Source organism: Lycium barbarum, chromosome 8 (genome assembly GCF_019175385.1).
Source record: "Lycium barbarum isolate Lr01 chromosome 8, ASM1917538v2, whole genome shotgun sequence".
NCBI classification, from domain to species: Eukaryota; Viridiplantae; Streptophyta; class Magnoliopsida; order Solanales; family Solanaceae; genus Lycium; species Lycium barbarum.
The window spans coordinates 119,231,464-119,246,442 of record NC_083344.1 but is presented as its reverse complement, the minus strand read 5'-3'; the positions used below and the strand labels follow the sequence as shown (position 1 = coordinate 119,246,442).

The 14,979-nt window shown below is 35.5% G+C and overlaps 2 protein-coding genes across 2 annotated transcripts; one reads left to right on the top strand and one right to left on the bottom strand.

Moving 5' to 3' along the window:
- Window positions 1-282: 282 nt before the first annotated feature.
- Window positions 283-1,233, bottom strand: LOC132608222 (probable membrane-associated kinase regulator 4). The gene has a single exon (XM_060322284.1). It carries the CDS (start codon window positions 1,231-1,233, stop codon window positions 283-285), a length of 951 nt encoding a protein of 316 aa, XP_060178267.1.
- Window positions 1,234-12,768: 11,535 nt separating this feature from the next.
- On the top strand, window positions 12,769-14,375 carry LOC132608221 (uncharacterized). The gene is made up of 2 exons (XM_060322283.1): window positions 12,769-13,084; window positions 14,149-14,375. Exons 1-2 carry the CDS (start codon window positions 12,769-12,771, stop codon window positions 14,373-14,375), a joined length of 543 nt encoding a protein of 180 aa, XP_060178266.1.
- The last annotated feature ends 604 nt before the right edge of the window (window positions 14,376-14,979 follow it).

Sequence of the window (14,979 nt, the reverse complement as noted above, 5' to 3'; positions counted from 1 at the left end):
TAGTCTAGGTGCTTCTATTCAACTCCTGAAGGTTGATTTCTATTTAGCACAAACAAGACACTGTTATGATTTTTGGCGAGAGATTCAAGCAACAAGGTAGAAAATATGAATGAAAAACTGTCTCATATGAATTTTAGTAATCATAAGCCTTTATATAGGCACATAAATGAAGTAGTAGATTCTTCCTACAACTAAAATACTAGAATGGACCATTGTCCTAACTCAACAACAAAGCTAATTCATTAGGGAGAATTGTTCGGCTCCATGTATGAAAATCACAACTCATTTCCTCAACCAGTGCGAGACTTCACAGTGACCAACTTCTCTCAATTTGTTTGTTGGGATGGTAAGCTCTTGGGACTTCTTACAATGAGCAACAGCACCCTCAATTGAACCGTCAATATCTGAAGTCAAATTCAGCTCATAAAAACCATTATTGGAGTTGAAGCAAGAATTAGATGATGAGAAAGAACCACCAGTTGAGGAAGACTTAGTTGAAGAGGAAGACAAACAATTTCTTGGAGAATTCCACTTCATTTCTGCTGCTGGAAAGGACCTTGTACCATCAGCTCTGTCAATGTTCTTTATTATACTGGCTAATCTTGAACTTGAACCATTAGTAGTGTTTTTCAAAGGGGTGTTTTTCTTGGACACTTTCAGTTCTTTACTAGAACAGCTGTTCCCATTTGAACCAGAAGTTTTTCTAAACAAAGATTTAATAAAAGCCCTTGAAGCTTTGAACTTGTGGCTGATTAAAGAATCTTTAATGAGCTTAGACCACAATTTCTTAGGTCTTATATTATGGTTATCTATGAAACTACTACTAGTGGTGAGTTCAATATTGGACCACTCAATTGGCTTAAGTTCAAAACTCACCCTGCAAGATTGTGATGGAGAACAAATTGGGGTGATCAAGAAGTTTATGCAAAAACTTTCTTCTTCTTCTAAATCTTCTTCTTCAAAGGAATCTGTTTGAAGTAATTTTTGGTGAAGAGGAAAGAGTTTTTGGTGAAGAGGAAGGAGTCTACCTCTGTAGAAAAGTTCATCTGCATGGGAAGTTGTGGATTTTTTGTCATTGGTTATTGAGGCCATTTGAAACTCAAATTCTCTATTTTGAGAGGAAGGCACTTTAGAATTAGGACATGAAGAGTAAGAGAAGGAGCTCACTTCAATGTCTATGTAGTCTTCTTCATCAAAGTGGTCTTTGTGTGATGGAAGAAAATCTCTGGCCATTTTTTAATTGAAGAAAAAAAAAAGACAGTATATAAGTCTTTATGAAGTGAACTTAGTGAAGGGTAAAGGAGCTTTGAAGTGGAGATGATGTCAAGAGTGTATAATATAGATATCGACTGGAGTTCATTTTCACCCTCTACGTTGTTTTAAAAATCAACGGTCGACATTTATTTTGTATTTTACCTTTTAAATATCAAGATGTTTTTCTCTTCTTTTAACTTTATGCTATGGAATTACCTAAAAGACGAATAAAATGGGAAACAAGCATATCAGTTAATGCATAGAATAATGAAGAAATGAGCAAAACAAAAAGTGAGAATAAGAATAATTTGCTCGTATCGACAAATTTATTAGCAAGCTCAAACATCTCTTTATACAATGAAGAGTGTCAACGAGGAGTCTATAAAAATATACTCGATGCATAAAGATATAGGTAGATAATTCATAATTATAACAAATTCGTAAAAGAAGATAGCTATTTATACTATGAATTAAAAGTACAATTGGAAACAATGACAATCAAAACTCAAAAACCAATATATACAATAGGAAATATGAGAAAAATGTAACTTGAGGCTGTATACTTAATGTGTATATAAGGCTATATACTTAAAGTATATACTCCATATATTAAAATAACAATCACAAGTAGTGATTTAATTTGTCAATACCATCTCCAGTTAATTCTGTGTGATATTTCTAATTCTAGACCAAAATCATGAGTATACAATTTTCCAAATTGGTGATTTGTCAATATCATCCATCAAATAGTACTACAATGCACTTTTTCAATGTGAGGACGTGGAAGTACTACGTAGGAGTCCCCCTTCTTCTTAGTTAGTGAATGCATGCCATGTGGCCATTTCATATATATACACCTTTTTCAATTATTTTTTCTGGTTTAGTACTTAGCTTGCTTTCTTTTCTTGCGTTTGTCCTACACTGTCCAATAATTCAAACTTAGAATCTACTCAAGGTATTGCAAGATGCTTCACACACACAAAACGCACTCTGTCCACAATTGTTAAATAATTGCAGGTTCCTACCTGAGGCGATGTATCGTCCACTAGTGCTCCCCATTTACCGGGAAGTTAATATGGTGGCGGACAGTACTTTAGGAAACTATGAAAAGGTCTGGAATATAATTCACATCGTTTAGTTGAAGATGATATTGTAATTTGGAACTCTTTATTTACTTTCCGCAAAGACTATTTGGGGACTGAGTCATCAAAATCAGTTCCTTTATATACTGAATTGTTTTAAATTCCTGCTCTTAATTTAACCTTCATTTCATTAGCAGAATAATATGTCTCATGCTGTCATTGACTGATCGATCAGTTAAATAGTGTATGTCTTCCCTTAAAACGATAACAATTAAATTTATACGTGGTTTATAGGATATGCGGCTAGTTTAATAATTTACGTGTAATAATAGTAAGCAATATTGATGAATAAGAAAAAAGAGAAAACAACTAAAGAAACCGAAATATCGACTCTGAGAATTTGGTCCGGTCTGGAAATAGCTTCTCTATCCCGAGCCAATAAGTAAGAAAGCTCTTATCTCTGCTTTTCAGACTACAAGTATGAATATGAATAAAAGAGTAGCCCTAAAATGAAGGGGGTACACACCTATTTATAGCCAAAAAAAAAAAAAAAAAAAAGAGAGATGGGCCTTAGTAAAACCCAAAAAAGGCCTCTTAAGAAAACCCTAAAATGCATAAGACGGCTCCCCGTACGAATGTCAGCGAAAATCACGGAGCGGTTAGGCTACGTGTGACCTGGCTCGTAACGGATACTCCAAACCTGTATAGAGTGTCTTCCTCTCAGACTCGAATTCTCCGTGCCTATCAACATATCCTCGGTTTCTGACATTTAATTCGAATAACTCACAACTTCTTGGCCCTCGTCCCCTTCAATCTTACCTGGGGCTAATGATCTCTCTTTTCTTCGACCTTGTATCAGACAACCACGATATTTACTTCATTTTTTACCGTATGCGACTTGCTTCAATTTTTACCGCATACAGATAGTCCCTACAATTCTCGGATCGAAGTTTCACCGAAGTGAAGGGAAGTGGAACGATAACCTCAGTGACTTCCTTAGAAAGTTTCCCATTGAAAATAGGCGGGAAATGAGACGTCTCTCTGACTTCGGACACGTGTCTTCTCTTGGTTGGACGACCCTTCGATAACTGCCTCAAATTTTATCTATAAAAGGTCGAACATTTTCACTTTTCACTTTTTACTTTTCATCTCTTGATCGTTTCACTCATCTTGCTCTGCTCTTGCCTCTCCTTAAATTTTCTTTCGAAATTCTGAGCCTTCGATATTTTTCCGAGAAACCCCATTCGGGGTCCCAAAATCTTCTTAGTTTCCTGGTAAATCTCCTTCAATCCTTCATAACTTCATCTTATTTCTTTATTAGTCCGTGCTAAAAAAAATGACCCCTTTCTATATTTCGAAACAATTTAACTTTATGCAATGATTTATAGACATACAAAATATATGTGACTCATTTAACACCACAAGTTTGAAATCCTCTTCTTTCTTAAATTTCATGTCCAGTCAAATAGACATAAATAATTTAAAATAAAACTTAAAACTTAAATTGATAGTATTGCAAATTCAAAACATACAAACTTGAACGGCGAGATATTATAAATCAAATGTTCAAAAATACAAATTAAACAGTTAACATCGATGGACAAATTTAAAGAAGAAATAAATTTCAAAGTTCAATTTCGTGCCTTTTCACAAGTGCCTACGCAACACTCCAATACCTCCCCCTCTGCCCCCCCCCCCCCCCCCCCCCCCCCGCCCCCTTCACTCTCTAATAGGCTAATACCCGCGCTCCGAACTTATGCAGATATATGTCATCACAATGTTGACATTTAACATGTTCCTCATTTACTCGCTCAAAACGCATCCACACCGCACTTGAAGTTGATCTTCGAACTCGAGGAGAAGGTGGACATGGAGGACTATCCATGGAAGTTGAAAGTAGTAATGTACACTAGTTGAATAACAAATTTAGGTAAAGAGAGAATTGTGGAAGAATTGTGTGAAAATGAAGAAGAATGGAGGGGTATTTATAGTTTGGAAATATGACCAAAGTGTAGATTATTCATAAATTTAGGGGTTCAAATAAAATTGGCACCAACTAGTTTTTTAAATTTAAAACGACTAGCTTTTTGAATCTGACAATGACTAAACTTTTTTTGTAGTTTAGCAATTTCATCATTAGATGTAAATGTTAATTTTACTATTATTAGTAAATGTAAATGTCTATTTTAGTATTAGAACTTTTTTTATAAAAAAAAATAAGAAAACCCTGCCCGGCCCGATTAGCTCAAGGTGTACCCCTATCCGGGTAGGGGTTGGGCCGGACTCCCTTTTCCCTCCCCAAGCCCGGCCTTCAGCCCCGTCCCTTAACTACAGTCCGACCCAGCCCCGATCAGGCCCACGTTTAAATGGCCCGGCTCGGCCCACTTGACAGGCCTCTAGACCCTATACTTATTTAAAACACATCCTGTCATTAGGCATAATTAAATATTCTGAATAGCATAACTACAAATACACCTTTTTTGTCTGCAAATTCAACGAAATATTTGCTATCGGTTAAAGAAACTTCAGTTGCTTCAGCGTGAATTTCTAATTCTAGACCTATCCAAATTAGGAGCACATGATTTTTCAAAATGATGATCTGTCAATATCATCAAATAGGAGTACACGCAGTTTTAAGAAAAGTTTTATTCTGTGTCTCACGCGACTGACATTAGTTGTGTGAGGCCTCATTTTGTCTCCCAAATTTATGAACTCAAAATCTTACACTTTTGCGTTCAAATTTCGGGTTCACAAAATTATGAGACAAAAAAAAGATATCTCACACAATTGAGATTGAGTAATTGTGTGGCACAAAATAAAAAAATTCCAACTTTAAAGTGAGGACGTGGAAGTACTACGTACGTAGGAGCCCCTTCTTCTTAGTTAGTAAAGGCCATGCCATGGCAATTTGAGATATTTACCAGTTCAAATTTTTCTGGTTTAGTGCGCTGTTCGGTAATTCCAAATTAAAAGAATCAACTCAAGCTATTGTTGCAGGGAGATACACGTTGACGTAGGAAAATGATTATTGACCAAAATGTGGTGAATTGCAATCAACTTTATATGATCAAGCCAACAAGGCTAGCATAGTAGCACGCAGTCCCTAGATTTGTATTAGTGGTATAATAGCTCCTTTCTATTTAAGGTCTATGCAACTATGCAAATGTATCGTCCAGGTGTGCTCCACATTTACCGGGAAACTAATACGGGGGCGGACCCTCTAGCAAACTATGAAAAGGTCAGGAATATTTTTTCTTTAAAATTTCCTGCCAGTGTCCAGTATCCACATTGTAGTCCGAGTAAATCTGGATTCGCGCCGCTTACGGCCCATTGGGGGGAAGCGCTCCCTACCAAGAATTTTGTCATAACATCGAACCTAGGACTGCTGGTTAAGGGACGAGCAGCCCCATCCACTACACCACATCCTTTAGTGGTGTCTGGAATATAATTCAAATAGTTTAGTTGAAGAAGATATTGTATTTTGGAACTCTTTTTTTATTTCCTTTTTCGCAGAAACTATTTCGAAACTGAGTCATTAAGATCAGTTCCTTTGTATACTGAACTGTTTCAAATTCCTGCTTTCAATTAAGCTGCATTTCGTTAGCAAAAAGTACGTTTCATGCTGCCATTAACTGCTGATAATTTAATGGTATTATCAAGAAACATAGTACTAATCAGTTACCAGTATAATTTTCCTCTCATCTAAATTAGATCATAAGTAAAGAGAAACACTTACTACTGGTTATCCTGTTGTCAATCTTCACGGCTTAATGAAAAAGAGAATTTTGTCATCATCCATAAAAGTAAACATAATCTTCAGGATTAATTGAAGCCTAGGTAAATTTATTATGGGAGTACAGACAGATTTACAATGGGTTCATGTGCATCCAATAACTTTTGCCCCGACCTTATATATGGTTGAAAAAATTCATTAAATATTTACAAATATATGATTGTGAATCCAATTAATATTGTATATTAAATTGAGATCGCTACATAAACTTCAAATCATGGATCAACGCCTATTTATATATGAGGACTTTAGTTGAGGTTTCGAAGCATCTTTAGTTAACTTTCAGATTGTTAATTTCTTCTGGAACATTTTTATATTCTTAATGGGGACATGCATTTAGTGAAATAGTTATTTCTTGTTATAAGCCGATAAATTGAGTTTAATTTCTGTAGCTGCATGCCTAACATTTTATGTTTTCATGGGAACATATTATCTGCTCCAGTGTGTGAATGTTTTACAATATAGGGTATAGCCAACGGCCAAATATATCCTAGGCCCCAATGGCTTATTCTAGAACAAGTTTTGTATTTAGGCATATTTCTGAATAGCTAACTGTTTATAAACATTGATACATGTGGTCATTTCGTGGAGTCGGCCTATTTGGTGAAAATGACATATTGATGCACCAGTAGTTGATACATAATCAAGTTAGTGACTTTTGTAGGATTGAATATACAATTGACGATTAACGTTAAGAAGCTATCTAATTATAGTATAAGATATTTAAATATCTTCAGTTGCTTTTATGTGATACTCTCTCTATTCACTTTTACTTATCTACTTTTGACTTTGCACACCTCTTAAAAAATAATAAATGAAGTGCATAATTTATGAATGTACCCTGTACCCATATTAATTGGTGCATATTTTTATTGGATTTGAAAAATAATTTGAAGTGAACAATTAATACTATGGTTAAAACAGGAAAAAAATTATTTTTTCTTAATATGCTAAAAGTGACAAGTAAAAGTGAAAATCTATTTTTAAAATATGAACGGAGGGAGTATTTCCTATAATGTGAGTTTGTCTTGACATGGAGTGCCACCTCTCAGCCCCTTTTTCAAGCCATGGCCGTTTGATATTTATACCTCTTTCAAAATCTTTCTTGTTTCGTGCTTGTTTTCTCTTCTTTCTTTGTCATTGTGATCTCCAATAATTCAAATTTAAATAGAATCTACTCAAGCTACTGTTGCTTGGATATGGCAGTGGAAAATAATTAACAAAAGGGTTGTGTATATAGGCAATCAACAATAGTATATGATCTAGGGCATAATGTCGTGTTTGCCACCACTAAACTATCAAATACGCATAATAAGTAGAAAATCAAAACTCTAGGCTTTGTAGAACTGTGATCACTGAGAAAAAAATTTATTCACTCTTTTTAAGTGGAGACCACGCTCCGCGAATTGATTACCCTTTTTTCTTTTACCGTCACTATCATGTGCTGTTCAAGAATTTTAACCCGATTGCATTTCTAAGTACACACGGAACACGCTTTTTTTTTTTCTCTCCGATTTCTCTCGACCATTAGGAACAATTAAAGCTAGCTTACTTCTAATTCAACATAACGGTTGAACCTGGGCCAATGGCAGTTTAAATCTTCTTACTGACAAGTGCAATAATGTATTAGGATTTTCAAATCTTAAGAACTGGTAACTCGTGCAGAGGCCAGGATGCAGTAGAGGTTTGTATTAGTGGTCTAATAGTGGTTGTTTCAATCTTAAGTATCGTTTAGGCTGATCCATAACCTGCAATAGGGGTGTACATGGACCGGATTGGTTCAGATTTTTTAAACACTAAACCAAACCAATTGTGTCGGGTTTTTAAATTTATACACCAAACCAAACCAATAAAATTCGGATTTTTCAACCTCGGGTTTTCTCGGGTTATTCGGTTTCTCGGGTTTTTCGGGTTTTTTCCGGAATAGTTGTAACACCCCGCATTTTGGGACTGAGTTTAAGCTCATATCATTAGAGTTCTAGTGGAAACATGGAAGGTTTGAACGTTTTGCGAAAATGGTTGATAGGCCTATTTCGGGCAGCGATAACTCCTTGATCGGTTTGGAATTTTGGAAGGTACTATCAATGAAGTTGTAGTATGTAGAAATACCTTTCTAACGATATAAGGATCAAGCCAATCAGAGATCGGAGCAAGGAGATATGATCGTCTCAATATGGCTAATAGTAAGACACTTGAAATCCTATAGAATCGGCTAAGTTTTTGATACGTCTGCCTTCCAGTCAAATTTCATGAAAATCCATTGGGAATTTGAGAAAACTTCCTTGATGAAAGTTGTAGCCCTTTGAAATATCTTTCCAACGGTATCTTACGGGGGTCAAACGGACATCTGTACAAAGAGTTATGCCCATTTTACTGAAGCCTGTTCGCTGGAAATTCTGCCAGCGTAACGGTGACGTTACGGGCCGTATTTCGTGTTACGGTCCGTAACAGTGGACCGTAACGTCCCGAAAATTTCCAGAACCTCACTGGAAATTTTCACCAAGGTACGGTACCAAGTTACGGTCCGTACCTCGTGTTACGGGACCGTAACAGTGACCGTATCTTGGTCCGTATATACGTTTCGGGTCACCTGACTTCGGGAGGCCATAACCCTATCATAACTTGGGAATTTGGGAAAACTCAAAGAACGAAAGTTGTAGATAATTGAAAAACCTATCCAACCATAGGTTGTAGGTTCACAGGAGACGTCGGGATAAGGAGATATGGACGTTTTAAGACAGCAAGGTCTCAACCCGTTTTCAAGTTGGGTCAACCCATTTTCCCCTTGGTATATAAAGAAAATATTACCCTAACAGCCCATTTTTCCTCCAAAACACAGATTTTAGAGAGAGGAAGTGAGAGAGAAGGGAAAGTAGAGAATCAACCAAGTTTAAGGCCCCGAATCCCAAAGCTCGTGAAGGAAAAAGTGTAGTACAAGTCGTTGTCGTCATTTTAAGCCCAAGATCGGACTTGGGGGTGTTGATTTCGTGATTACTACTCTTGAAATGTAATATTTCTACTCCCTAATCCTTTATGGTTTTGAATTGATGAATTCTTGGGAGAATAATAATTGGGTTGTTGAAGAGAATTATATGAACTATGCTGGGATTGTTGGATTGTTGATGTGGGATTGTTGGATTCATATGTGTGATAAAGAATGATGTTAATTACACCTAATTGAGATTGTAGATTTGGCTAGAAGTAAAAGAATGGGGATTTGGTGAAGAAAACACCATTAATGAGGGTCATAGAGCTTCATGCCCACTAAGTGTTTGATAAAATACTTAGATGAACAAAACATGGATATTGTTGCTAATATAGAATCCCTATGACTTGTATTGCTATAGATTGAAGTTGAAGGGATTGAAGAACATTGTGATACGCTCAAAAGCGGGAAGTTAAGGTATGTAGAACTTCCATCCACATGTGGGAATCTCTACGTTCTTCCCCATGATCCGTTTCGTAAAAATCTATGAAGTTCAAATCCTAGGGCATTAAATCCAACATATTGGTAGCCCGTAATTATGTATGTATGTACACGAATTTCGTATCTATGTTCGTTATTGTATTCCTAATCTTCCATTATTGATATTAGGAATCCCAGCTTAATCCATGAATCATGAATTCCTCCTCATGTGTTCTCATTACGTTCATATGAAACTTTATGATTTTATCTAGCAAGTTACAAGCATGTTTTCAAGTCAATTATATATATGATTTCGAAATATTCTTATTACTCATGAATCAAGAACATGTTTGCAAGATTATGACAAGTTATCTTATGAAACTATTTTACAAGATTATTTCATGAAACCATGTTTACAAAATTATTGCATGAAACCATGTTTACAAGTTATTTCGTGAAATCATGATTACAAGACAAGTACAAGTTAATTCACGAAAATCATGGGCTTCTTAGCCAATTATATTATGTTCATGTTTTTGGGAGTTGCACGAATTACCGAGAAGGCTCAGATAGCCTGAAACTATGTAGCCACCATAGGACAAGGATCGCTCCGCCCAGTTAGGACGATACCTTAATTTCACACTGAATGGTTCCATCAGGTACGTTATTACCTTATACCCTGGCAAGGTATAGGGGCTCTGCTGGTCCGGCGAGGTACCAGACTCCACGTATCCACGTGGTGATATCATGTTGTCGGTTTATGAAATGCTCTCCCCACTTATCATGTTTTACTCATGTTATATATATATATATATATATATATATATATATATGTACTCATGCTCATGCTCATGTTTATGTCCAAGTTTTCAGTTTCAGTTCTTATCATGTTATTCCATGTCCCATGTTGTTTCTTCCGGTTGCTTTACATACCAGTACATTCAATGTGCTGACGTCCCCTTTTTATTGCCCGGGGGCCTGCATTTCACGATGCAGGTATTGATATACAGGACGACACATCTGCTCAGTAGGACAACATTCGTATCAGCTTATTGGTGAGCCCCATCTCATTCGGGGTTTAGTTAACTTTTGTTTTATGATTAATTATGCATCTAAAGGTATGCTGGGGGCCTTGTCCCAGTAAGTATGTTTTTCAGTCAGACTCATGATAGAGGTTTCATAGACTAGACAAGTCAGTTATGCTATGTCAGACATTCGGAGTCGTATAGCCATTTTTGGCTCATCCATGTTATTTCCGCACTCATGTTTAAACAAGTATTTTATTAAGTATTATGACTTACCATGTTTTATAAAGGCTCATTATGCATTCACGTTATATTTCCGCTCATGTATGCCTCATGATAGTTCAGCAGGCCATGTGGTTCGCTCGGTCACATGCAGTCAGGCACCGAGTGCCGTGTTACGTCCAGGCCATGGTTCGGGGCGTGACAATAGTCTTGACACAAAACATATAACTTTTACTTCAAATATTTCTTTAGTCCTAGTAAGATACAACTATATAATTAAAGTGTTTCTTAAGAAAATAAAACAAAACGTGAGAAGAGTGATGACGTTGTATTAAAATATTTAACAAAAGCTAATATAATCGGTTAAAATAAATATTGCTAATTAACAAGCCATAAAAGAAAATGACCATAATATAATAATACTAAGTCATGCTAAAATAAGTATTAATTACATGACAAAGAAAAAAAATTTAAGTTATGTATTTTTACTCTCTAAATCAATTATGCAAAACTAAAGAATAGATATCCAACATTCTTGTCATTCCTAGTGGTAAATTGAATTTCTTTTGTTAGCATTAGTGTTGAGTTGGTTTTGGTTTGGACTTTATTTGAGTTACTAATATCCATAGGATATAAAACTTATTGACATTCAAAATTCTAAGTTCAAGCTTGAATAATATGATAATAGATAAAAAAAACTACGAAAAAAATTTAAGAAATATTTATAAATTACATTACAAATAAATATTTTTATGTATAAAATATTTTAAAAATTGAATACATGTACTGTCGGGTTGGTTTGGTTCAGTTTGACTTTTTTTAGTTAAAACCAAACCAAACCAATTATGGTCGAGTTTTTTATTTCAACACCAAATCAAGTCAAACCAAACTACTAGTCGGGTTTTTTTCTCGGTTTGACTCGGTTTATCGATTTGGTCCGGTTTATCGGTTTACTTTGTACACCCCTAACCTGCAATATAATTAGACAAAATTTTCCTCCAGATATTGATATACTGTATATTTTCAGTTCGACCCGTGTATATATTAGTATAATACAAATGCTTTAATTTGTTGTTTACCCAGCTTTCACCTGTTCTTTTAATTTGTATGAAGTTTAATTTGTAATGTTCCTCAGTATTACAATGAATTACTTACTAGATATTACAATACAATCTGTCAGCCTTCTATAGGCTCTTTAGTATTAATTCTTTTATCCCAATTTATATGACATTCTTCCTTTACTATACTAAAAATTGAATTATTATATTTAGAAATAATTTACTTTTAAATATTTATAGTCACATAAATATATATGACTTATTTTTAAATTTAGACCATATTTAATAATAAGTTTCAAAAATATTTTTTAATTTTTTTTTTTAAATTTATGCTCGGTCAAATACGCCACATAAAATGAACATGAGTGAGTAATAGTTAAGTCATATGATTAAGTGAAACAAACTTTAGTTGAGGAAAAGATTGGTGTAAAAGTCAGTGTCTTACTTTTATAGTACCCTTTAAAGTAGAAAGAGAAAAGACATGTTTTAGCCCCTGAACTTGGCACGAAAACTCACTTTAGCAACTAAACTTAACTTCTGTTTATTTACCCCCTTAACAAGTTACATTTTAATTATTTTCCCCCTCTAGTGCCCCAGACCAGGGCGCGCGTTTGCCAGTGCCTCAGCCGCGCGTTAATTAATTTTTGTGAACTTTTTTTTAAAATAAAATCGACGGGATAACGGTTATAATACTGTTCCCCCTTTAATCCCACCCGACCCACCACCCTTTAGAACCCTAATTCTTCATCTTCATCTTCATCACACCAACCCCTTTTTTTTTCCTCCATTCATGAAATTCCTCTCGCTCACACCATTGCTCCTTCATATATGTATTCTTCCTCGACGAAATTTCTCCACCAAATTTCTCCTCCAAACTTCTGTCCATAATCACTCTTTGTGGTAATTCAAAAATATTGTGGGTTCATAAATGTCTCAAGGTAGCTGTTCATCTCACGTAAAATGTAATTGTGGCACCATTGCAAAACACCTCACTTCATCGACTCCTAGTAATCCCGGACGGAAATTCTACAAATGTCTGAGGCCTAAGGGAAATTCTTGTGGATTTTGGGAATGGGAAGATGAATTGTTCCCTGAGATTCAGTGGAATAATGTTCAAAATTTGACGTCGTCGTTAGATGCGGTCAAGATCAAAAGAAACAAATTGCAAGAAGAATTAATTGCCATTGAGGCTAGACATCTAATTGAAGTGAACAAAATGAAGGAGAAATTAATTGGCTTGAAGAGTAAATAGCAATTTGACTTGAAAAAAGTTCTAAATTTGGAGGAGAAACTAGCAAATACAAGGATGTTGCTTTTGATTTCGTGGGGAATATTTATTGGCTTTTTGGCGGCTTCCTTAATCAACTGAATTTATGTTGTATGTTGTAATCGCGTAGTAGGTAATGTAAGAACTTCATGCTCTTGTTGTAATGTAAATGTCATGGAATAACTTTATGCTTTTGTTGAAGAATTTTGTTGTTATGGAAAATATTACCTTGAAAATGATAGCAAAAGTCGAGAAATTTTATAAATTACTTTAAATAGAGAATATGGAGACTCAATCTATCATTACGATCTCCGGATCCTCCTTTACATGAACAAAAAACACTATGTGGTTCTCATCTAAACATGCCTTAAAACACAACACATCTCCCATTCCTAATCCGGCAGCATCAATGAAGGCTGTCTAGCCTTGAGCGAGGCGCGTGTATACGCCAACCTTGTATTTCATATTATACTCATGATCGTCGTAATGAACAACAGCGTCCTTGTCGGTGTCCGAAATAAATTCCAGTATGTCATTTTGAAGGATCTACAAAAAAAACATGTTATTACCAAAAGAGGTAAAAGAACAATTGAAAACATATAATACGACAACACTTACGAAATCGTCTTTTTCGACGTACGATTTCGTCAATTCTTTGTCAAAACATGCGGTCAAACGAATGTCATCCATCTTAGATGAAGGATGCCTCTTTAATATCACTATATTTGTTAAGAGTTATTTGAGTTGAGTGAAAGTGAGATGGAAAGAATGCCTATTTATAATTGAGTTGAGTTATAGTGTTAGTGTGATCAAGTAGTTAATGATGGTTATAGTGTCTCAGATTCATTGGTTTTGACCATCACTCTCAAGTACCAACTACCATCATTTACTAACTCAGATTCAATGTTGTGTTTGACTGCTCAAGTAGTTAACTCAGACTCATTGTATAATGCATTCACCTGCATCCATTCAATGTGTTTTGACTGCTCAAATCTGTACACTGCCCAACGTACACTGCTCAAATGTGTACACACTTCTCAGAAAAGTTTACTGCATTTATACACAACATTGCTGTCACAGCTAGGCAGCTTCTCTATGGATTTAATGTCATACACAACATTGCTAGACTGAACTGTCAAAAAATCAGGAAATATACAGCAAAATTGCAGTCACAGCTGCTTAATATTGCAAGAATAGAATGTCAATACAGGGCAAAATTGCAGTCACAACTGCTTAATATTGCAAGAGTAGAATGTCAATACTGTTGACACGCAATTTTGTCCCGCTTTTCCTTTAACTAATTTTATCTGCGCTTCTTGATCATTAATAATTTGGACGAGTTATTTCAAATTTACTTAAGAAAGCACTATATTAATATTTTTAATATTAATTGCACGGTTGTTTATTTAAATAAGACGTTGTACTATATATTTGAAAATGGTTAATTCTAGTCCAAATTATTAAGATGAAGATGTCCCAAATAATTTTAATTAAAGGAAGAAAGGGCCATGAAAGTCAGCCAAATTAATGGCCCAATCATTCAAGCCCACACTTCAAATTCAACCCAGCCCCCATGTTAATTTCGGACCAGCCCACTATCTCTTCCAAACCGACCCGGCCCGACCCATATGATTATCCATTATCTTCCATCATCTAAACCTAATCCCTTCTAAACAAAAGAAAAAGACAGTCGCACTTCATCCCTCTGTTCTCTCTCTTCACGCCTCATCCCTATTTTTAGCAAAACCTTGACCATCTTTTCAACTATGGCAGATTGCCACCCTATTTTAGTACAATATACTCTACCCTCTCTCTACATCTCGTCCCTTTCTCCCCTTCACGCCGAATCCTAATGGCGACAAAGCTCTGAGC